The sequence below is a fragment of the Ornithodoros turicata genome, chromosome 7 (assembly GCF_037126465.1).
Source record: "Ornithodoros turicata isolate Travis chromosome 7, ASM3712646v1, whole genome shotgun sequence".
Classification (NCBI taxonomy): domain Eukaryota; kingdom Metazoa; phylum Arthropoda; class Arachnida; order Ixodida; family Argasidae; genus Ornithodoros; species Ornithodoros turicata.
Genome location: NC_088207.1, coordinates 26,299,839 through 26,325,742, shown reverse-complemented (window position 1 = coordinate 26,325,742; position 25,904 = coordinate 26,299,839). Strand labels below are relative to the sequence as shown.

The following is a 25,904-nucleotide window of genomic DNA, read 5'->3' as shown; positions in this document are numbered from 1 at the left end:
AAACATACATGGGAGTGGCCTGCATGTTGCAATGCAACCAATTTGAAACGTGTCGACAACTGTGCCCAGTGTCTTTAATAACCTATCTGCAAGCATATCACAAGCATTTTACAAACTAATTTGCAGACAGTCACGGAAAGTGTTGCGATGTTTAGCGTCAATGTCAAACGTTTCATTAGCACCAGCAAAAGCCACCAAAAGCTGCCATTGAAAATCGCAACACCTTCCGCGATCGTCTGCAATTTTTTTATGTATAAGTGTGTATGTTTGTATCAGCGTAACGAATAAACGAGTGAGGAAGCGTGTCAGGAAAATTACAGAATCATGAGACAAAGTTGTACAATCGTAACACTACCCTTTTTTTCTTGTACCCAAGGGTGTACCACAAATCAATCCCAAAATTCTCTTAAATCCTTTGTCTTAGTAACCAATGACTCAGACCACTTTAGACTTCCTAGTTACCGGTGTGCAAAAACAATAAAACAACACCACGTGCAGCTTGGTGACAAAATTATTTATTTGTAGAACATAACATTCCATAGTCGCTACAGGTGTACGCCATGTTTCAAATCTACAATTTTACAACAATCAAGCCCTCCTGAGGGTGCTAGAAAATGAACTCCATATAGTACACAACACTTCAGTGTGTGGTCACTCATAGTTGGCTTGTGTACTGGGTCATGATACCTGAGAACCTGCTCCACAAAGGTGTGACTGAGCACCAGTGTTTCAAACCCAGAAAACAGACGCTTTAATCCTTATCCGCGATTACAAACAACATTATTAAAAAAATGCCCCTACTGCTTCAATGACTATATACACGGTGATGTCACCAGTTCCGCGTTAGCGGGTGCGCTGCGAAGTACATCTTGTCCTTAAATACTTGGTCCGCCACTTTAAGCTTTTTTGTCATCACTCCGGTTTCGATATCTGGATAGTAAAAGGAAGAGAGAAATCATATTTCTGTCAGCAAAAAGCTTTCTTTAAACACTTCCACGTGCATATCAATGTTTTTGCAAATGTTTGAAAGAAATTCTCCCAGAACACAAGCACCAGAGGATTTTTTAAAAATGAATTTTACTAGGCCTGTGCGAATAGACATTTTAAAAAGGAAGCGAATATAAAGCCAATAGTTGTATAACCGAACCAAATGCATATCCCTCATATACAGGGTGCATCACTGAAATTGCATACCGAAATTCAGGGATGGATATTTTAGCGCACGTGCGTGTTTCAGGATTTTTTAAACGTGGAAAGGTGTTCAACGAGGATAGTCTCTCAATCTGCTATCTCGCTTTTGCCAGAAATTCTCTAATTAAAAAATTAATTAATGAATTTCAGGCAATTAGTCATCTGGAAGTTACATACTCTCTTCCAGAGGATGTCCGCCTGGCCGTAGAACTCAACTGCAAAAACAACATCTATGCTGCTCTCACAGCTTTGTTATAAAAATTCTGGTCAGTTTTTAATGACGCACCCTGCATAAGCTGATAAAAACATACATGCAGCATACGTGCGTGATACAGTGAACCCTTATTAGTACATGACCTGACATGACATGTTAGTACATCGTTAGTTAGTCATCGAGAACGTAACACGCAAAATGCACGCGAAGAGGTCGGAATGTCAACAGGCTGAGGGTCAGCATTCAGAGAGCGAGGGCGAAGCTGAAATGGTCGGAACAGGCAGCCAATGGAGACGTTGCAAGTTCGTTGGCCTCACACTTGCCCACTTTCGCCCCCTCTCTCGACCTAGAAACTAATCCCCTAAAGAGGTTCAGGAGAAGCAGCTTTGTTTGTTGCTTATCGCATCATGAATTCTTCGGGAGGGGATGCGAAGTCACTTCGTTGTAACCGAAAAATTCCGAGGAACCCTGGGAAACTAGGTTCGTTGTAAAAAAAGGATTCCCATAGAAACAAAGCACGACCCACCAAACTGAAATCAAACTTCATAATACGCAAAAATCTGTAGCATCCGAGTTCGTCGTAACGAGATTCGACTGTATTTGGTTTCAATGAGACATTCGATTTAAAATTCGAAAACAGAGTTTCGTAATTGATTCCGAAATTGAATCGAATAACACACCATTATTCGTTTTCGGTATTAGAAATATATGAATATTTGCACAGTCCTAAATTTTACATTCTTGCTATCTGCCACTCCTGTGTACAGAATACACTCTTAAATTTATCAAGTAAGCTCATCACGTCAACGTTCTGAAGAAACGAGCAAGGAAACACTCACAATTATCAATTTCTGACATGTTTGCCTTCACACGCTGTGTCAGGTCATAGCCCAGACAATTGACCAGGTCCAGCTGGGATGCCATGAAATGAAACCATTGAACATTCGTGAGGGTTTCGTTCACAGCTGGGTCGAGCACATAAAAAGCAACTCCAATGTGGTTGGTACGGGACGCATTCATACCTCGTGACTAGCATTGCGCAGCCCTATGCAATAAGACCTGGATGCACGAGACAAGGCACAACTGTACGCATAGACGTCTATGGCAATGTCTGCTATGCGAGCCAGGATCACTTGGTATTCAACAATTTCCTGCATACAGGTAAAAAAGTGGTTAATATCGTGAACCAGCACTAGGGCACTCCGAGGGGCCAGGCTGGCCCTAAAACCCAAGCCCAACCTGGTTAGGGCCTCAGAGTTGCTTTGACTCTAAGCACAGGTCAGGCTGTTCATTCTCCATTCCACGTAGATGTGTACATTCTACATTCTGCATTATCATTTTATGCATTCTCGATTGTCACTGTATGTACTCTACATTCCAAAGGTGGGTCCCACTTTTGTATTCTAGAGCAAAGCCTCTTCATAGTGAAGTTGATTGGATTGTCAAAAAGCTTTACCACAGCAGCAGTTCGTTGTCAGGGTTTCCACACACAGGGAGTGCGGGTTTACTTAACAACATCCATATCTTCACTATATGCAGGTTGACTACACAGACACTCTACTCAGTGGTGGATCCAGGGGGCAGACACCCTCCCCAAAAATGCTAGGTTACACATTAGTTTTCCTCCTCTACCCCCCCCCCCCTCCACTCACCCAATCATGCACCATGACAATGCAACACCCCCCCGAGTGCGCAGGCGACCAAATGAGTCAAGAGGTCAGTTGTCAAGTTTGACTTTAAGAAACTTACCATTTGTCCAATACCGCGTAAGGACTTACAAATCTCCACAAAATGTGTAAGAAGACCACAACACTATCAAGTTCGCGGAACCACAGGGCAAGCAAAAAATATCCTTGCTTCCCAAGAATGCTGCTTCAGCGCCATTTATGTAACCATCTACAATCGTATTATTGCCAAAGATCAAAACTGATGCAGTTGCAATAAATGACATTGCAGTGAAATCTAATAAAATGTTATTCCTTACATGCCCGTAACGTTGTAGGCTCGTCTCCACAGCATATTTAAGACGCTTCACGCAGTATTCCAGTCGGTCGGCTTCACTCTGAAACCAAAGTACAGTATAACAATTATTCCATAGTGAAAGTACTTGTGTAAGCATGTGGGGCATGCTACTGTAGTTCCCTTCTTGACCTCACCACAACCATTCCAAATTTACCGACAAAATGACGCTTCCACTGTCGAGTGCTGATCACATTCTACTTAACTATGGCATTCGCTTTATCACTGACAAATATTATCTAAGCAGTAAATATTTATTGCTGGGACAAGGAACAAGTGCGATGACGTACAAGAGTTATCATACTTTGCTGCACTATTTCTGAACTATTACTAATTCTGAACTATTACTGAACTATGTACAACGCAGTTCTGAACATGATAGCTTTATAGGGCCCACCATTGTTGACAGACATGTAGGTCTGTCCATAACAGGTGTGGAGAAAGAAGAGAGAAGAGAAGATGTAGTCACAATGGCAGGAAAGGAGTGCAGCCACTCGAAGGTCAGGATTGGATGATGGCTCTACAAAGCTACTGCGCTGAAACGTGCTTGGCAGAAACGGGTGCAGCGATAAAAGTCTACGGATGACTGAAACACCCGTTTTGTATGCTCCACTTAAACAGTACTGAGCGGAAGAACAGAACTGGCAAGGGACATGAAAAATAAATATTGTTATTCGAATTTCACTCTGGACCTCCAAAATAATTTCTTACAAAACCACGGCATGTGTAAATAAATTTTTTAATGCAGGAAGGCATGTCTTATTACCGTAATTTCACGCGTATAGCCGCAGGACCCATCTTGAGGAACATTTTGAAAATTTTCGAGCAGATAAGCTGTGACTGATTTGTTCGACAAAGGAGACCATAGTGAAAGCCATAAACCTTGTGGTCCATACTCAGGGGTCGGCATGATATACAACAGAGGCTGTCAGTACTAGTGTTCTACCAAGATAGGATTGTGCCCTTGTTGCGTGTTTTTCGTGGCCCGACGGGTCAGTGGCCTTCCAGAAGGCATGACTCACTGTCACCACTTTCGTTAAAGGTGCATGGGGGAAGGCACCAGGAAGGTCAGTCTACTCGAATGTGGATGCACCCCTGTTCCGCATTGTTCATGCACTGGCATGGCAGTGCTGTTCCAGAGACACTGTCGGCTGTTTCGTTATAACTGGCCTATGGGAAAATACAAGGAAGCACTAGTCATAAGATAACCCGCACCGATGGATAAGCCGCAGAGCGCCCGTGAGAAAAATAAGCCATAAGCCGCAGCTAATACGTGTGAAATTACGGTACTCGACCATTGCAGAGCAGCAAGAACTTCAACTTGTTTCGACACACTTCCAAGGCTTCTGAACTAAAAATGTGGAAGTGTTTCTTGCCTTCTGTTGCCCCTCATGAATGTCTACATTTACAAAGTGATTTGCACATCCATCACATGAAGAAATGTTCAAAGTGCCTGTGAACAAAGTACTGTATGTGCAAGAAGTGCTAGGGGTGGGTCCGTAGAGCACCGTAACTGACACAATCCCCTACCTTGTGTCCCGACTTGAAGATCCTTACCTTAAGTGATGGGTGAACACTGGAACAGAGGTCAAGGTCTAATACTGGAGAGTCATAGTCGTCCTTCCGTCGCTCCCACAACTTTCGGATAACAAATATCGGGTTGCTCAAGGGATCTCGTAACTTCCTGTAGCAAAATATCATAGTAAGATTCAGTTGTCCTCTGCAGGATAGTTAGGAGGCTGTTAATCAAACCTAAGATCTCATGTCTTTGGGTTAAGCCCGGTAAAACTTGTTCCACCTCCCTGCAAATTTGCCAACTGTGGGTTCTTGAATGGTGCCAAAATCCTTGTGCACAAGACAAACCATTTAACTTTCCTTATGAAAGTCACCTAGTCCCAAGAAATCGTGTCACACTATCATTACACAGTTCTAACCCTAGAATCTGGTACTTTAGAATCAGTGACCTAATAAGCTCACCTCCACGCCTTGAAAGGCTATGATTTACTGCAAAGTGAAACAATCTTTATTTCACTACCACCTAGTATTAGCTGGACCCAACCTAACCTAACATGAACACTCTCGAAGTGGAAACCAAGGGCGGTGTATGACCACACCGAGATGAAAGCAAAGAACACTGGAACAAAAAAAACATACTTGACAACATCTCCAAGATGCTTCCCTGCATACTGAACTCCAACGAGCGAAATGAATAACCGGAGAATTTCATTAGTTCCCTGAAAAAAAAAAAACACGAGCAAACAAGTCCATGTAAAAGAAGATCATCGGAGCATCGTGGTGTGCTATACATAGGGCCTCACGTTTTACGATGAAACCCGGTAAAAATAGCTTTTACCCCGTAAACCCTAAAAACAGTTTTAGTTTATCCAGATCCCTTGTTACCCAGACATTTTCACAGGAAGCAGCCAGTGTCGAACAATCGGGGGTCGACAGTACTAAACAGTCGCACACAAAGACTGCATGCTAAGTTCCAACAGAGCTCACTTCAAATATGGGCAGGATTCTTGTATCCCTGTAGAACTGTTCCAGGGAAAGGCCTTTCATATATCCAGAACCCCCATGGATCTGTAGGCATTCACTGACAGTCTGCATTGCTGCTTCAGAACTGAACACCTGAAGAACAATCACAGAGTATCAATTACAAATGCACAATGAGAAATCCACGGAAGTGCAACTTGAGCAATATTCAACTGCTGATGTGACTCTGACTGAGAGGCTTTGCAGCAAAACACAATCATAGATTGTACATTTTTATAGACATATGTTTTGCCTCGCTCTCATAACAATTTGACACACGATCTGGGACCTGCATATAATAGTGCAAACCCGTTAATTAGAAATCGCTTACTTCAAACTTTGAACATGTGTAATAGATTATTTTTTGCACTGAGATGTTTTAATGCTTGCCTATAAAGAAATATTTGGGAATAAATGAGCCTCTTATATTTCTGACATTGTGCGACTACAAACATTTGGCAGGGCCTAGCGAGCCATGACGCATCTCAGTGATGGAGCTAGCAGCGATTTATCCAGACCCCCCCCTCCACAGCCCCCCCAGCGCGCATCCTTGATATTTCAGGCTTAGACACAAGTCAGTAAAGATATGTTAGGCTGTTATGACATATCTGTAACAATGAACGCCCCCTCAACCCCCCAATTTTTTGCAACACCTCATCTTGCTTGGGTCTCTGGATAAACCACTGACAGCTAGTATGTGCTACCAATGCACCACACCCTCAATCAGAGTTAGTTCAAACTCCGCTTTATTTGAACAAATCTTCTGTCCCCTTCTTGTTCGAATTAAAGGGAGTTGCACTGTAATAGGTAAAAGCGGAACATACAGTGGGTCCAAACTCAAGTGGGTAGCAGGTGTCCAAGCACCATGCCTGTCCGTGCAGCCTCTTTCCTCGGGTTCAGCGCGATAGCAGTCTGCACAAACTGCAAAGAAAGGGTGTCTTTTTACAGTCTACACTTATTGAGTACATTTACTAAAAAGTATACTGTAAGCGTATCTTTTTTGTGTGGACGATTTTTTTGCAAAAATCTTCAACTTGTCAATTTTTTTAACATATTAACGAGGACTCGATTTCGCGGCTGGCGAGGTCCTTCTTCCTGCGAAATTATTTCTGTCAAGACCACGAAGTCACGAGAAGTAATTCACGAATCGGAAAGCTACACGAGTAAAAGCAGTGATGGACAACGGTTGTTCGCCTGAGTTCTCCTTCCACGATCAACGTGGATCTCCGGGCGGCCACCATCAAGCCTCCCGGTGCTGCACGGTTACAGAGGCCATTGAAGAAGCCTCAAAACTGGAAGATAAGATTTGATGGGTATGTCCTAGCAAGGCTGGCTCCAGATCACAGAACATTAAGCAAAGTTAAAGGGACGGTCGCATACCGGAAACCAACCTATGAAACCGATACCACTATGTTCCGCATCGGCCGACACTCTATTTTGCCAATTTTTTTCAGACGAAAAGTGCTTGGATGCTCGAGGGAAAAGTGCTTGAGTACCGGAGAAAAGTACCGGAGGAATGAGAGTGCAGCACTCAGGGGAGGAAAGGTACCGTCCAGACACCCTATAACTCTGTCAGGTGCCCGCACGGCCGCAGCATTCCTTTTCTCCAGGTCCAATCCTCATTAGTTTCTTAGGAAATAACATTTTCTCGTTTTTCCATAGAGGGAATACCGGCCCACTCTCAACATCGGGCGTCTGTTCTTGTCATATATTTAGGGCAGGGCCCTGCCCGGACACGCGTCCATGACTCTTATCGGCTTTGTACCAGGCTTCTTATCGGCATTGTACTTTGGGCCGGGCCGAGCCCGGGCCAATAAAACACTCCATCGCCGTGGACCGGGCCTGGGCCGGCAAACATGTTTCCGAGAGTCTGGCTCGGCCAAGTCACGCAGCTAATTCCACACAATGAAGGATTATTAGCTCAAATCATCATGTGCTCTCCGTATAACTCTCCGGCTTTATCCCCTGTTGCGCAAACTTTGTTGTGCTTGCCCTGCGGCAGCTGTGACGCCGAAAAAACATTCTCTGCTCTGCACTACATTCAGAGGCCGGAGAGGTGCCGAATGAATGATAATTTGCATCGCATTCAAGCGACTATGTGTGTAAACTAGCCAGGGTCGGAAATGTAAACTATCTTTTGGTAATTTGACAAGGACAGTGTGTTGCAATAAACCTACAATAAAAAAAAGTATGCTTCTGAAGTGCAATCATCCTGGTAGCTTGATTCACGAGTTTAGTTTCACCCAGAAGCTCCTGATAACATAAAGCATGTGACAGGAAATTCCCGGTTCTTCCTCGAATTTGCCCCAGTTCTTCACCGAGCATGGAATTCTCGATACAGCAGTCAGTGGTCCATGAGGAATAAAATGACACTATAGTTTCGAAATCAGCTGGAACGAATGTCCCTCAAAGTAAGGCTCCACACAAGTAAAGATATGTGTGTCAGCAGTCTACTCCAGAGTCACTTGGAATACGAGGACTAGTTTTTACGATTATATAGTCATCACGAAACCCACGAATATAAATACGTTCCTTCTATGTTTTCACCCACATCACGAGTTTTCCCACTGTCATAAGGATCTATGGGCACTAAGCCTACAGTGCATACCCAACATACATGAACCACATGTAGAGGTTTGTGCTGGTGCAGTTATATCTGCGGATACGCACCACATCCTGACTTGTCGATGGAAATACTAGAATGTTTTCAAATCTGTGTGGATAAAATGTAGATACAATCACATGACTCAGCAGAGCACGCAGATATCCATGACGCTATCCGCAAGTAAGCGTCGGTGTCTCTGTCAACGTTTCTCAGGCGCAGTACTAGACGAATCAGTATCCCGATGTACATGGAGTCATATGGAGACACACTTTATTTCATTTCATTTCATTTCATTTATATTTTCATTTATAACGTCCCTCATTTGTTATTGGTTGGACTAACGAACAACAAGACGTATAGATAGCACATTTCATCATTTTGATTCTCAATTTCATTGTACGCATGTTTTCACCCTGCCGTTGACTACAGCACTGAATGCAGCGTAGATCCGCATGTACTAAGCTGCGATGAATTTGCATATAAATCGACGAAAGTATTCGTGTAGCGTAACTCCACTGCAGATGAGGTCAGGGTACGATTTTATTGAAAGCTACGGTACTGCCATTCATTGTCACACTGAGCATCACAAAATTACAGATATGAAAGGACAGCAATAACATATTTATAACTGTAACCCTTTTTTGCAGAGTGTAATACACATACGCATTTAAACAGCAACAACCTGCACCAAGAGTTTGGACCCACCGTGTAATCTTAATGTAGAGGGGACAGAAGCTCCTACTCACCTTGACTATGGCACACTCCAGAGCACAATCTGGGTCTTCCACCACATCCAAGATTGCAGATGAAGTATACACCATGCTTTCTATGGCATACAACGTGCTGGCCATCCTCGTTATCTTTTCCTGCATGTTATGTATAGCTTGAATGTATATGGCCACCACAGCTTAAGCAGAGGTGCTGTATGCCTGATACAGAACCGCTATAGGGTCTGTATACAACCCAAATGTTGCACTACCAGCACTAAGCACCTGTTTCAGAGTTTTTTTGGAACTTGCCAGCAAAGCGTAGGTAAGCAGCGTTTGAGGAGGCTGCATCAGAATCCTCCCACAATGGTGAGAGCCCCACCGACTGAAAGCCTTAGTGCAACGCCAAGAAAATGTGGGAAAAAAACACTAAGTCGCAGCGCTATAGCTAGAAATGAGTGCAGGTATGAAAATTCGCACCCGCAGCCGCACCCGCAGCAATGTCATTGGTGCAATCCGCACCCGCGCATGCTGATGCGTATCCGGATACCCGCCGATGTACCCGCAGCCCAATGCGTCCGCATGTTTCAGTTACGCCACATTATCGTCACAGATCGAAATGATTTATTGATGCGGGAGACAATGTCCGTTAGCAAGCCACTTTTCCAACGTGGCAGATGCTGGCGACTGCTGACATGGTTGTTGGCTTACTAACGCAGAGCGTACCAGTTATGGTATCGAAAGATAGCCAAAATTTACCCTATGTGGCAAACAACAACTTCATCTTGAGATAATGAATTGGATATGGAACGTCTTGGAAAGTATTTTGGGCAAAATGTTTGCGATGAATCGGGTCATACACCAAAATCCGATGGGTTGGTTTTGCGCGGGTATTGTGGGTATACACGCGTAATGCACGGAGGCAGTGCGGGTCTACCCGCACCTTACATGCAACCCACGATGACAAGAAAACGTGTACCCGCGAAGGGCAAACGTGCGCGGGTACCCGTGGGTGTCCGCTGGTATACCCACACCGCACGCATCTTTAGCTATAGCTGCATCCATTATGTGATGACTCAACAGTCCGTTAATGCATAATTCAAATGCCACATTGCCAGCATGGGCAACTATTTTTTGCCTTTTTGGGACTTTGTCAGCAGTGCGTAGGTAAAGAACATGCGATGTCGAGGCCCCAAAAAGGCAAAAAAAGCTGGTAAGGTGATGATTGAGTTATGAGCTCATCACATATTATGCGCAGCCATACAGCTCTGGCTTCATTTTTCCTCATCATGTGCTTTGTATCCTGCTCAGAAGCCTTTCACTTGGCTGGTTGCATAATCTGTAGCCACTTTACAGATCTTACCTTTATCATGTGGAACTCTGATAGAGGCTTTTCAAACTGGACTCGATTTATGACATGGTCTGTTGTTTCACCTGCCAAAGAATAATGTAACAATAAATTAACAAGTTAAGACAAGGGCTTCACCATATAACATTAAGTGCAGCGCTCAGAGAACCAGATATGTGCTAATCCATACTCATACTGCAGACGATTTGAGCATTTCTTTGAATAACCAGAACACAAACGTTGAGAAGAAACATAAGAAGAAGTATTCAACAGAAATGCTGCACATACTTCGAACGCCTGCTGAGCAAAAACCATCATTGTGAGGGCATTGATCATGTCCAAGGCTCCCAAGTTTCCCGCGATTCCGAAGAAGCGGAATCCTTCGTTTGGCATGGAATTTCACAGAAATCCGATTGGGTCGAAGGACGCGATTGGCACGATATGGACAGTTCCTACGACGTGCAGTGTCACAGAAGTATTGTATGCTCACACAAAAGAGCGTCAGATAACAGCGTGTGCTGTGCACGCTCCCAAATGCCTCCAAGGTACAACTCCGGTCAACCTTAATAATGACACTGAAAAAAATTCAGTCTCATTTCCCAGCACGATAACACTCACCCTTGGAGCAATGGGGGAACATTAAGTGCACAAAGTCCTTGCGTTAAACTAACATAATAATTTTGTCCAACTAAGATTTCCTCATGACCCCAAGGATTGCTGCAATCGCGCTCAGGAGCGAGGCCACAATTTTTTCAGTGTTATTATTAAGGTTGACTGGAGCTGTACACGTGACCCTTCGACAGAATTGGGTTTTGGGACGGAATGAGGGAGTGCTTGCTCCAAATTTAGTGTCTATTGCGATCAAGAATTTGTCAATTCCTATAAACTCTGTAGATGCTGAAAATCTTTCAGCAGGTATAAAATGATTGCAGGCGACAGACGGCATTCTTTGTCAGAGGAGAACACAAGATATCATGTATGTAATGCTGAGCCACAACAGTGCTTTGAATCCGTAAGTTTACAAAAATATTTTTGTTCCCACATTATCCAAGAAAATAAAGTGTTTCCCGTTTCAAGCAGCCATTGACTCTTGGCCACGGAAAAACGCGAAATTTACGAGTCGGTGCTGCAGAATCTTGAATTTGCCGTAGCAGGGGCCTTAATCAGGGGCCTATTTCAGGGGCCTTAATCGTGTCATCATCATGTAGAGTTTTTGCGCAGTAACTTAACTGGTAAAGTGTTCCTCTTGTCGAGTAACTTCCTCATCTCTGATGAACACCATGTGAGAACAAAATTATAGAATGACAAAAGAAATGACAAAATGGGCAGCAGCCTATTTTGTCTCTCACTACTAAATCAGCTTTTGCCATGTCTGGCCAAAACTATTGAGAGCTCAAGTCCATTTCGGACTGTGCGCATCATGCAAAAGGTGTGGCCCTATCCACACCAAGAATGCTGTCAGAACAAATTAGGGTTACCGGGCCTGTCGAACTCTCTAGCACAAACGAGACAGCAAAAAAATAACTGAAAGAGTAGTTGCAACAAATACAGGTACATTCACACTTACGTATTAACTTTCTTAAACCTCCTGAAATGGCAGCTCCCATTCCAAACCGACCATTATTAAGAACATTCATGGCAACCTGAAACATACAGATCATTATTTTGATAACTAGGATCCCTCTCCAATTTGCACATACTATTGAAGAACATCTGAGATATATCTTCTATCATGACTGCAAGGAATGCCACTAGATTAAGATGCGACAAACAGGGTCAGACAAAGGCGTGGTGTTTGTAATGGAGATAAAATAAATAAAAGGAGCATTTGGGTGCTAGCTATACACTGAAGGACATATTATACAATAAAATTTTATGGAAATAGCTGCATTTGGACCAGGTCTTCATAGAAAAATCATAAAAATTCCAAAATCGTCGGGGGAAAAATGCTGCATTCTTGACATTTCCAATGTCCTGCACCACCTGCTAAGCCTCATGTGTGTGCGAGTTTGCATAGTTTTGTAGCAGTAGAAACTTTGTTACGATAGTATATGTATTTATTTTGCTGCTTTTTAGCAGTTTCATAACAGCATAATATGCACCATTGTTGGACCACTTTTAGTGAATATGCCTTACAGCATTGATTGGAAAGCCCCAACAGTTCCAAACAGCTAAAAGTAGCAGCAGAATAGGGTACTGACAGTGTATAGGAATGAACAGTTTTAATTTTCAAAATTTACTCAAACAAATCTGGAAGCTAAAGCTATTCTCACGACTTTTTTCTAGCAACCCATACACCATCAACAAAAGTGTCAGCCAGTGCATAGCAGAAAATATTTCAGGAGGGGGGTCCTAAGGAAACTTTACATTGGGAGAGGATTTTACCCTTGTTTTCCCTCTCCCAAATACACTACCATAGGTACAATTTCTGGGTCGTTTGAGCTCCCGCAACCCCACCTCTAGCTACACCACTGGTGTCAGCACCTGTCATGCCAGCAGTATCTTTTATGGAGCGGAAGGAACACCCTGGGTTACCCTGTATCCATCACACAACTTCAAAATGTGATCATAGCCTACTAAGAAAAACAAAAACAAGAAAACTGAGCACCGCTGTCACTGCCACTCACATATGCAACTGACAAGAGGAGGAAGTAGATGATCGAAAAGCTTGACCACTCACTTTGAAACCATCACCAACGGCCCCCAGGACATTTTCACACGGGACTGGAGTGTTGTCAAAATACAGGGCAGTCGCTGCGAGCAAAGAATAGAATTGAGTTTCTACCAATTTTCAGGACACAGAGAGCTCTCACTGTTTGCTCCCCGGATGCCCAGCTTGTCTTCGGGAGGTCCAGAAGTTACTCCTCCGAAGTCCCGTTCCACGATGAATGCTGTCACAACCTCCTTCTTTTGTCTCTGTAAAGAAAAGCATGCAAAATCTGTCATTAAGATTCTCCATGACATTTTATGTTGTTACATCCAGAATATGTTGGCATATGCTAAAACACAATACAAACAAAGTCACATAAACTCAAAATGACGTCTCCTGTTACCAGGACGAGATCTGCCCTAAGCGACCACTTGCGGGTAGTTAGGAAAACTGAGGGTATGAAACACCCCTGTGTTAGCAACGAATATATATATATAGAATACACTACATGATGGCTGTTAGGATAAGTTTAACTGGGTTATGGTGTATTGGAGCACCGTACAGATGTGGACAGATGGAGAAAGAGCAGCTGGAAGGAGTAGGGGACAGGGGAGGCTAGTATAGGTCTGGGCCTACTTCAGGGGGAACTGTACCGACATTAGACTGGAAAGTCCTCGGAAAACCCGGGGAAAACCTCAGAGAGCACAGCCGGTGGTAGGATTCAAACCCACCGCCTCCCAGTCTTCGGCATGACCTGGGCTACCACCAACGAGCAGGATGCCTCAACCTTGCCACTGGCAACAGTAAAACCGAAGCCATATGCAAAAATATATTTAGTTGCCTCTTCCTTAAAATCGCGATTTGTCACATACACTGTATACAACAGAAGATGTTCCACCTTATGGTTATACATAAATCATTAAACCCAACAACATGATGGCAGACTGTAATACCGGCTGCTTCGCTGTTCCGCATCATGTTGCCACCCGGAAAACAGTGTCCCATATGCTCTTTGCAGCATCGCCATCTGCAATTATTTTTCTACACTCTAGGTACATGCACTTCACATTATGACTCCCTGTGGCATTCACCAGGATCTAACAGCCTTCAATTTTTCTGTGCACACAATACAAAGTTAATTCCTCATTGAGTAACTGCAGAGTGCACACAGCATGCTGGCAATAGTTACCTTTCAAGCAACAAGATAGTTTTGCCAAGCAAGTCCTTTTCTGTTGCAGTCTACCACCCATTTATCCGGACGTCACTTATCCAGATAATGTGCATTACACACAAAGTAACATGGCGACTTTGCCTTTATTTATCCAGGCTTCACTTTCCAGGAACCGCTTAGGAATAATACCTAACAACTACCTTCACCTACCCGGATGGTTGAATGGATGAATCAGGGGAACCCCTGAGTCAGGGAAGGGTAACAGACGTATTTTTGTGTAGTATTTAGAGCATTACAGGGAATGGAGTCATCAAAATGCAAAAATAAAATAAAAAGTCACTCATATGTCATCGCACAAGAGGAATAGCCATTACCCGAATTCAATGCCGGATGATAATTTTCGTTTCCGTTTCTGTTTCCAGTAATGGAGGACCGTATGTGTGTGTCTGATATCATTACCATCTCCAATTTCGGTAATATACCGTTTCTGTTTCCGTTGCCATTACCATTACCCTTCCCTGCCCCCCACGGGGCTTTTTGAAACACGGGCTCACCGCAAAGCGTGCTGCATTTGTGTCCCGTGTTGAGTCAGGGAGAGTGTGCGACATATATTTCGATAAGACTGGGCAACAACCTTAAAAGATTTCCCCTTTCCCATCGTACGTGTGTACGCCACACTGACAGTTCAGTCGTTGGACGCTGTTGGGAAAGCCGATTCTAAAGCTTTCAGAGACGCCTTCAGTCATGTGCACACTCTTAAAAATGAACTTCACCGCATAGCACGCTCCTAGCCAACCATAATCTCGAATGATATCGTTATCTGCCCGTATTTGTTGAAAAGGGGATGCGTACGCCATTTTTGTGACACTTATGCTGTTCATAACTGTCACAAAAAAGGCGTACGCCTCCCGTTTTCACCAAATCAGGGCAGATAACTATGTCATTCAAGATTGTGGTTGGCTAGGAACGTGCTATGCGGTGAAGTTCATTTTTAAGAGTGCACCCCTTGTCAGCAAAAACATTGAAGATTGGCAATTAGCATGGCAAGCAAAGCTGCAATATGCAAGAAGAAATGAAGCACACATACATGAAGAACTCACAGAAAACAGTGTCGGCATTCTTTGACTGGAAGAAAATAATGTTTTTCAAGTTAACGTCATAGGTATTAGTTTACAGGAGCTGAATGTGCCTTATGCCTTCCATAGGCTTTGTTGATAACTCATCATCATCATCAACGTGTTGACAACTGATGACTCATCTCCTCTCCGGTTTCATTTATCTGGATCCTTCTTTGTGCAGACATTTTCGCTGGGAACTACGAGATCCAGATAAATGGGGGCCGTCCCATCAGTTCTTACAATACAAGATATGCCAAAGGTGCTGACAGAAAATGAGATACAAAACTGAACCATACGTCAGGTGTATCGATTGGCACTTTTGCGAACACAGTCATAACATCCGCAAAGCCTCCATTGCTGATGTAAATCTTGCTGCCATTTAGGATGAAATGCTTCTTGTCTGAAGATAATTTGGCTTGGCACTTGATAGAAGCTGCATCACTCCCACTGAAAGTAGAAGATCAGATGGTGATGAAGATGATCAGAGGAAGATATCAAGATCACTGGTGAACAAAGCTGTGCACTAGAGGGACAATATTAGGCTGCTGCAGTTGTTTATCAAATTTTTATGATGGCTTAACTGTTCCATTGATGTTTGTCCCCACAATACACGAAGAGCACAAAGCTTATTAACTGCTTGTACAAGCTCCTAGAGTATTATCTCAACAACAACTTTTCAGCCACATTTGACTTTCTCCTGCTTTCTCTGTCTAAACCAACATCATGTTTTGACCACTAGCATTTTAAAAACAAGTCACGTCCGATTGGCAACACAGGTATTTTCCAGCCGTCACAAAATATGAGTCAATCGCCATAGTTAAAAATGTGTTGTCACAAGACGTATATCCACACGCACATTACACACGTGATACATTTATAGGATTTGCAGTAAACAATAGCGTATGCTCACTAGAAAATTTATTTAGCATTTCACCAGTGTGGCACTTACTGAACTATACAAAGCAGTAGCTTGAGCTGCAAACAGCCAAAGGCACATTAAAGAGGCACTAAAACGCAAAAAACAAATTCACTTCAACTTACGTTACACGCTATGTTAATTTCGTACTTATTATCATAATTCAAAACTTGGATTCCGCTGCGGAGCTGCAATCGAAATTTTTCCGGACTGTTTCTTGCTTCGGCGCTAAGCAGTGAACGTCGTTTCAGCTCGCACATCGGCGTTTTTCGTCCATGCTGTGTGTGCATTCGCGTGCCACGCCATGGAGCAGTCCCGGCGAAAAACATGGTGCGCGTTGCGAAGCGGTCTGGCGTCGCAGTCCGAAGGACATGAGGATAAATGCTGTCAGTGGAACATTCCCAAGAATCGTTGTGGGCTACAATTCAGTGAATCAGTATTGAAAAATGCAGCAGTGCGCATCATGCCACGAATATACGGAATTACGCATATATACGGGGTTCCATATCCACAAGCCCATGATAGGTATGCGCGCGCTTCTCCTGCTGTCTCCTTGGATGTCGCCAATCTGTGTCCTGGGAATCCCACTTGCTGCCGCCAAAGATGGCTCTGTTTTCATTGCGTTTTTTTTTCTAAACAGTAGCGCTGTGTGAACTAATTTTGCTCGCATTACACTAATTGAAACACGGACTTTCATTTGAGAGCAAGCTGTTTTTGCATTTTAGTTCCCTTTAACATCGCGTGGGTGCTCTGCCGTCAACCACAGCAAGTGTTGTCGTGATCGTGCCTATTACTGTGCATACTTCAACAAGGCCAAACAGAAGTTTGCTGTCCTCTTTTTGTCGCATCCGCTCACGTCAGAGCAGGAATGCAGTGAGGGCTTCAACAATAATGAATAAGAGCTTTGTAAAAGATTATTTTTGCATTAGAATAAAAAAAAGGATTTTGCATTTGACTAAAATTTCATACTGTTCGATTATTTTGAAAGCTTTTATGACTCCTAGAAGTACGAAAACTCATCCAGTGACTGTGATTGCATTGGTCACAGTTTTTTAACCAGTTTGCGAGGAAATGTGGGAAATTGCGAGGAAATGCTGCGTTACAGAATGTTATCTACATTATTTAATTGTTTACTGCAACACTTGCTATACCAGTAGAAATTAATGCTTCAGTCAGCAACCCTTTTAAGGTTTTGAGATTACCAATACCATTATGCTCACTTGACAAGCAATGACAAGGGAATACAGATCAAAAAGCAAAGGCCTCACAAATGCCTACCTCGTAGACTCTGTTAAGCAGAATGCAGCAACATGTTCCCCTGTAGCCAGCTTGGGGAAATATTTTCGCTTCTGCTCTTCATTTCCGCACAGCAAGATGCCCTTAAATGAAATGTGTGAGTCTATGAACCTTCAGTTGAAGAACACAAAAAAGAATACTGAAAGGGATGGAAGCCTTCGCACTTATTGGAGATTTCATACATTTCATGGACAGTTGTAATTCGTCCAGTTATGTGAACAAAAACAAGCAGCACAAGTACTAGTTATTAGACATTACAAGGCATGCCGTCCTTGAAAAAATTGCTAACGTATGTAAACTCAAGCTACTCTTTGGTACACTATCTGTATTGTTGTCCTGTCACGGAGTGGCACGATATCACAGTTGGCGAACTGATAATACGTCTTTGAGCTGCACTTTATCTGTAACTTGTTTATCACTTTTGTTTAACTCTCTTGCTACGCAGTTTGGTAGAGAAAAGCTCACAAGCTGAAGCTGCGCAATAAACTTAGTGTTTTTGTCTTGTGAGTTGTTTCCCCCTTCCCAGGCACCAGCACAACAGGACAATTATGGATAGCCACCATTGGTGATGATGATGATCCTGTTGGCTATTCCCATTGAATCGGGCGGACAGCACAGTGTGTACTGCGCATCCTAGTCTCTCGTCCTTAGATTATCCTATTCCTGTATCCTGCTTGTTCTTCTCGACCAGAATTCAAGTCTTCTTTCAGTTATGCCAATATGTGCTGCACTCCCTCAACAATTCACGTAACAGCAGGCCCATTCATTGCACAGCACTGGATGATCACTAAGCTCTGAAGCTTCTATTCCCCCCCCCCCCCCCCCAACACCCACATGTGACTTCACAATCACCCTCAGTGTATAACAAAGCTTGCAGCTAGGACGGTGCAACTTCCCGGTGTTGGTAACTGCCCTGTACGGTACAGTCACATGACCCTCAGCAAGTTAAGACACTGATCCCCCCCCCCCACACTCCCACATAAACCGTTTGCATTGGCTTCCAGCGAAAACAAAGCGCATGCACTCACCTCAATGCCAACCGAGGTGGCACTAAAAAAAATTACCTTAATGCCAATAGAGTTGTGCGCAGCCAGGGTGACAGCTATGGCACCATCCACGCCGGTCACCTCACACATCCTCGCGTACTCTGTGGCAGTTAAGCCAAGACCACCTGCAAGAAAGAAAATACTAGCACGTGTCAATTGTGACATGATAGTGTTTACTGTTCAGATACACAAGCAACGCATTTGCGTACTCCTTAAAGTGGGACTCCGCAACAAGATCACCAAAAATGTTGTGGTATATCCATAACCTTTCAGGGTAATATCAGGAACATGTGCACGAAATATCTCGTTCCAAAACTGCGCAGATTTTATTCAAGCAATTTATTACGAAGCGAACGCTTCACCTCTGTGAAGCGAGCAAGCACTGAAAGCAACACACCGCTGACATCATCCGGCAAGGGAGAATGCAGGCTGCGAAGCAGACGAAAATGCTGGGTGACATCATGATGTCCTCCTCCGGATGACACATTTCAGTTTGCTATTATCATCATTTACGAACTAATTACTCGCGAAAAATGAACACATATTCAGAATCAAGGGGGTGGTTCATGTTCAGTATGATGTCCCACCTTTTCTTTCTTTTTTTTTTTTAGAAATCCTTGCGAAGTCTCCATTTAAGTGATTAAATCTGATGTTTATTTATCTCATTCCGAAGACCCAGTGAAGCTTCCATCACCACATTATAAAGACAGGCAATCTAGGCAAGTCACGTAGGTGCTATATGTGCTGAACAGAAATCGTACCATACTCTGTAGGTATTTGCTGTCCAAACAGCCCCAGGGATTTGAAGCCTTCAAGGACCTCATCTGGAATTTTTTTCTCCCTGTCAATCTCCCTCGTGTCCACTACAGAGAATAAAAGAAGCAAACATTTATGCGCTCTGTAATGCGCAGTGATTGTAAAAATTCGGGCGGCATACCCTTATCGTCAAGGAACTTTTGAACGGAACTAGCCATGGACTCCAATTCACTCAGACGTGCCTCATCCAGCACTTCCGGGTAGATGAGCATTTGCTAGAGGACAGAATAAAAAAACCAATACACAATCATAGAAAAATCAATAACATATTCATAACAGATGCCAAAGTTTTCATGAACCAGCAATACAGTGCACAGACTATGACTGTGGTGAACTATCACACTGGACTATTCTTCAATACATATTTTGACGTAAACTGAGAGTGATGACGATAGCAGGTTCAAGTCGCGCATTCCCAGGTCGACACTGCTCTGCTTCCGCAATGCACTTCCCATGGGTTCTGCTGCGTCACCGAATGATGTGGACTTCACTCATTCTTTTACGGGATGCAGGAAGGAGTGGAAAAGAGTCTAGAGCAGGGATGAGTCTCCAATTTTTCTCAGGGAGCGAGCAGGCTACGTGCTCTGCCTAACATCACTTGGGGCACTTGATGATGACAGTAATTGAGTGGGGCGGAACATCCCGACTTGCTCACCCCTAGATTCGCTCCTGCTCTACAGCGTGCACAAATCGAAGACCTCTTTGTACGCTACTTTTGCATAAGAATGCATGTTTGTTGTCAAAAATCTATGGAAGGAACTGTCACTGCCCTCTAATGTGTCCCAGAAAACAGTGATCCTAATTGCTCCTGCACTATGAGTACCTTGCTGCTAATGAAGAGCCTATGTCTTTATGGGATTATTTTATTTCATTTATTTTTAATTCTGCGTTAGCGCTGCGAAGCAACTGTGGCTACGAGTGGTGTACAGACGTGGACAAATGGAGCGAGGACAGCAGGAAGGACTGGGGATCAGGAGGGGTTAGTATGCTTCAGGAAGAACTGTGCCAACATTCGCTTGAAAGCCTGCCCAGAAAACGAAGGGAAAGCTTCAGATAGCACAGCCGATGCGGGGATTCCGACCCGCGTCCACTCCCTCTGTGGTGGTTTCCGACCCGCTCTGCTCCCAGTCTCGGCACGGAAAGTGATCACCCTAAGCACTATGCCGTGGGAGCTGGTCTCATTGTGATATAACTGGCCAGGTGCACCTCATAATCCATCTTGGAAATCCACATTTGAGCATGGGCTGCTAACATGTAATGTTTATCGAAGCACATTCGAAGCATTGTGCATCACGTTTCCATCTACGCTGTGTCTAGAGGTCCGTCGGACGAACCCGATTTTTTATGCAACGGGGTCCTTCGGACAGTCCGTGTTACAAGGAATGCAGCAGCCAGCAGGGCATGAAGCCGGCACTGTCCAGAAATGTGCACAGGGAGGCGAAGGATCAGCTGCACGAAGCTAACTTGGACTAATCTGACCACAGACTCAGTTACCTAACCTAACCAAACCCAACCAAAGCTGCGCAAAGCTAACTTGCACAAATGAACAACCAGGTCGTCCGACGGACCTTTCTTTGTCCCTTTCAGGTCCGTCGTGACTATTTACGTGACTATTTATGCAGCTGGGTTGGTCGTATGAGGAACTAGTCTGTCTCCTGAACTAACCAGCCGAACCAACCTAACTTAGAGCTGCACGAAGCTAACTTGTACTAACCTGACTAGAATCAACTAACCTAACCTAAACTAACTTGATCTAACACGACACGATGTTGAAAGCGGAGTGTGTCGACTGCGGTGCATAAATAATCGTGTCCGTTCGCCAGACCTCTAGGCACTTCCCTCTATCTATCCTTGACTGGCGTAGCTGCAATACTTTTCCTTCCTCCTGTCTGTCGCTATGCGCTTCACGTGTCAGGTGTTAATAAATGAGTAATAAATGTGCATTGTTTCGTACGAGTACTGAGTTGGCACCTTACAAGGCCATGAACTTTCCAGGAATGCATAGCTTGTGCAGATCAGTAGCTTTCTTGGGAAAGCGCTGCGCAGTGCTGGTCACCTTTGCACTTTACGCTATGAGTGTGAGAAAACACGATTTCCGACTCCACATATTCGGTTTACCTTATCGAATTTTCCGATGAACAGGTTCTTCACAAATGGATCCCTTTTCACTTTTTCTTTCGATAACACCAGCGGTTTTTCACCTCCGTCATAAACTTGTAAATGGGGTTTATCGGCAGCCTTCGCAAGGTGACGAACCAGCAGCAGCACAGACGTGTTTCTAGACGATGCACTGCGCATCAGACTCGAATTCACAACATGTGAAGCGACACGATGCATTTTGGGCGTCCCAAACCACTACAGAGGAAAGTTTCCTGGAAAAAGCAAAGTTAAAGTCGAGCCACCACGCCGACCACGCTACACCACTCGTTTCGATTTAACTTTTTCCCTCTTCCAACAACAACAACCATTGCAACAATAGACAACAACGCCACCACGCAGTTGTGCTATGTCCTTCTAGCCCGCCATAGTTGTGCGTACAGAAGAGTTCAGAAAGTTGTGAACGTTTGTGCGGAGATCGAAATTTGAAATTTCTTTAAATGTCACTATTCTATTTGCGTTGTGTCTTTTTTTAAACGTGAACCTTATGGTTAGCATAGCCGAATGTGAATCCAATATAAGCCACCGTAAGCCAGTCTGTTGATATGGTGCCGTAATGTGGTGTTTCGATCGTTTCAGTTAGTTTTTGGTCATTGGTCCTCTTGTATCGGACACGTGTTGAATTTTTGTGAGGTTTCGAACTTGGGTCACTCATCTCAGAGCATATCCGTATCGTAGAGAGGACGTCAAAACACAATAAGCAGGTACGCTTTGGGTTCTGTCTAGTCCGTCCTCGAGCTGCCGAATACCGAAGCTACATAAGTAGCCACCAAAATGATGCCCAGAAAGAAAGTGAAGGACGAGCCACCGGTTGACATCGAGAGCTTGCCAGCGCATAAGAGGCACAAGAAACGCAAGCACAAAAAACACAAGCGCAAACGAGACGCGGACCAGCCAGATGACAATCCCGGCAGTCCGCAAAGCGAAGGCAGCAAGCCATCACTCAAACTCAAAATTCGAATCGGCGGGCAGACCGTGGAGAAGAACGTTTCCAAGATGAGCGAGGCGTTGGATGAAGACAACGCGAACAAATCGAACGACGACTCCAGTCAAGAAAGTGGCGACGAGGAAGAGGAAGCCTGGTTAGAAGCCCTCGAGTCCGGTCGCCTGGATGAGGTCGACGATGAGCTTCGGAAAATGAAAGACCCGACGCTGATGACAGCACGGCAGAGAGCTCTCCTCGAGAGTAAGGCCCAGACGAAAGAGCGCGAAGAGGTACCAGTAGCCGCTCAGCCACCACAAATGTCGGAAGAAATGCTTCAGCGACGGATGCAGCGGGCCAAGAAGCGTAAGCAACAAGCCGAAGAGAAAAAAGAGAAGGATAAGAAGCAAACTATCGAGCGTCTGCTCAAGAAATCGGACTCCCGCCTAAGGGGTCGAAAAATGACCCGCAAGTCTGACACACCCAGAGTATCCCTCTTGCAAAGGACATCGGGTACACTGATGTCGTTTCCAGTTGGTGTGTCCTTTCCTCTGACGTCACGGACTGCTCCGGAGTACCCCGCCAAGAAAATGTGCGGCATCAAGGGTTGCCCAAACCCGCGCAGGTACAGCTGTTCCAAGACTGGTCTACCTCTCTGCAGCCTTGAATGCTACAAGACTAATATGCTCCAAATGTGCGTGTAACTTGTGAGAACTGTGTTTACGTGACGATGTCAAAACAGTGATAAATCTCACCTGTGTTCAATAAGTACGAGTAATCTAACCATACATTCTGTCAGTGCATGCAGATTTGAATGCACTGTGTTGTGATGCCCTCACTGTAACAGTTCCTACACTCCTTACCTATGATAGGTTGATAACCGTTCAGATACCCACACGTCAAGTATGAAAGATGGTGGACGAGGCATCAGTCTCACAGCATTTTAGTCAACAGTGTTACTGATTATCAGTGTGTGGCTTCATCACCGTATAGGTTGAGTGAACTGTAGCTCCCATCCCAAACAGTGACAGAAAAATCTAGATAGACAGATGAAGATGCAGCAAAATCTGAAGAGCTATAAAAGTATTTATTGTGATACACGTTTCATGTGGTCATACAGCTCAGCTCTCCATTTGCCGACTCATGCTCAGCTCATTCGCCACATTGAGCAAAAGCGCGCACGCTCGTGAGTGAGTTTTGCCGAGACGTGCTAACGAACAGAGATGGGGAAGTTACATCGTAGGTTCCCCATCTCTGCTCGTTATTAGTTAAGTTACTGTGCAAAGAAATTTAACTGAGTTACTGCTAATGAAAAGCTAAGCTACTTTGGAAAAGTAACGAGTTACTTTCAAGTTACTTGTTACATAATATGCAGTTTTTAGTTCTTGACTTCTATTTAATTTTCACAATGGTGGGTGCAAGACACTTTATAATAATTTTGATCTACAAATAAGTATTTGAGATGATGAAAGAATCCTACCTTTATGTGCTTCCTTAGGGAGGCATTTGAGGATTTTGATCTCGTAATAAGGTTCTTGCATAATAAATAAGCAGGCATTGAGAGCTTTGGTTCCATGAGTTGTCCTCTGTGCACAATTTGTAGAACCGCGCCAAGTTTTAATCCTGTTACACAGTACCCTCTGTCATTGTAAATACACTACTCGTCGCTATGATGAGCGTCACCCCGAGTCTCCTAATGTACGGCCAAAACAGAATTTGTAGCGGTCACCGCGCAACAGCAAAAGAGCGGAGTCAGACTCGCTGCATGTACGTGGACGTGGCTGTTGTCTCGTTACAGAGGGAGGATGCAGCTTGAGATGTTTGCAGACAAGAACCAAACACGAAGGAACTTGGAACTTACCGCACGTTACTTTGACAAAATTACCTAAAAGAGGAACGAGTTCGTCAAGAAGTTACTGGAGCTCAAAAGCAACAAATTAAGCTAAAAGTTACAGAAAGAAGTAGCTCAGTTACAGTAATGAGTTACCTCTAACAAGTGATGCTGAACTGCATTTCGTTGTGGTAAACACGCTCTTCACAAGAGTGCAATCTCATTGCAGACTTCCTCTGCACAGCTGCACTGTAATCTTTGTCTGCTTCCAGGTTAATGTAATCTAAATTTGCCTGAACTCATCCCAATAAAGAGTTTGCGTACTAATGCTGGTTGAAAGCTAACTTCTTTGGTATAGCTATGTGGAACATGGACAAACCAGGAATTCTGGTGCCTGACTCGAAAACACTGCAGTCACAGATGAGCAGTTGTCAAATGGATAAAAGAATAACTGAATTCCAATAAATATTCATACATATTCTTCTGCTACACTTCCAAAAAGTTGGTATGTCCTTCGCATTGAAGAGGCACTCATTCAATGAACTGGCTCTTTTGCAGTACAGGGAACGTGCATAGGGGTTAGATTTGTTCATGTGTGTGTAGTACAAATCGCTACATTCTTGCAACATTTTATCTCAGTTCTTGTAGCTTTTGCTCGAGGCAACATCATATTTTGTTAAGATGCACCTCCTCTTATGACTGAACAAATTTCCTTTTGTATAATAGCCTCTCGTTTTTCTCTTCATACTGTGGAATACATTTCATCCAATTTATGTTACGTCACATGGAATATTTGTTTTGGTAGAAAAGAAAACCAATGAATTAGCGTGCCAGTAGTGCAGTTTATTGCATTTAAATTGATCGGAAATGTCAGCAAGGTGGGAGGTTATGTCAAAGATGGCTCGCCGTTGTTGGCCACACGTGAGTGGACATCGTCACGACTGGCATTTCCTACTAAAAGTATAGCCAACCAAGGACCTTCGTCTCTGAGGAGGGCTGTTGGTGTCCCGTATGAGCTGTGTACATCGATATCTGATTGCCTTTTATGCTCTTTTTTTTTTTTTTCTTTTTTTCCTTTCTGACAGCTATTTGGGGGAGTGGTGCTAAGAAAATTCCTGAAGCCATCTTCACAAAAGTATGTTTTTTTAATTCCACGTTCGCACCGCGAAGCAACTATGGCTATGAGGGGCATACAGATATGGACACATGGAGAGAGGACATCAGGAAGTAGTGGGGGGCAGGTAACTAGTATGCGTCCTGGGCCGACTTCAGGGGAAACTTCTGACATCCGTCTGGAAAGTCCACCGGAAAACCCAGGGACAATCACTTTGTGATAGCACTTCATGTGATATGATTCGAACG

General features: G+C 43.9%; 2 protein-coding genes across 2 annotated transcripts; one reads left to right on the top strand and one right to left on the bottom strand.

The window, feature by feature from the left end:
- Positions 1–495: 495 nt before the first annotated feature.
- Positions 496–22,100, bottom strand: LOC135400719 (complex I assembly factor ACAD9, mitochondrial-like). Its single transcript, XM_064632586.1, has 18 exons — positions 21,751–22,100; positions 19,754–19,847; positions 19,578–19,679; positions 18,835–18,941; positions 17,753–17,853; positions 15,855–16,005; positions 13,433–13,535; positions 13,300–13,373; positions 12,187–12,262; positions 10,635–10,705; positions 9,311–9,430; positions 5,927–6,055; positions 5,579–5,658; positions 4,982–5,108; positions 3,390–3,467; positions 2,428–2,556; positions 2,245–2,317; positions 496–930 (listed from the first exon to the last, which is right to left on the bottom strand). Exons 1-18 carry the CDS (start codon positions 21,967–21,969, stop codon positions 830–832), a joined length of 1,935 nt encoding a protein of 644 aa, XP_064488656.1. The 5' UTR covers positions 21,970–22,100; the 3' UTR covers positions 496–829.
- A 220-nt stretch (positions 22,101–22,320) lies between these two features.
- On the top strand, positions 22,321–24,274 carry LOC135400720 (INO80 complex subunit B-like). Its single transcript, XM_064632587.1, has one exon. The coding sequence runs from the start codon at positions 22,564–22,566 to the stop codon at positions 23,413–23,415; it is 852 nt and encodes a 283-aa protein (XP_064488657.1). The 5' UTR covers positions 22,321–22,563; the 3' UTR covers positions 23,416–24,274.
- Positions 24,275–25,904: the final 1,630 nt, after the last annotated feature.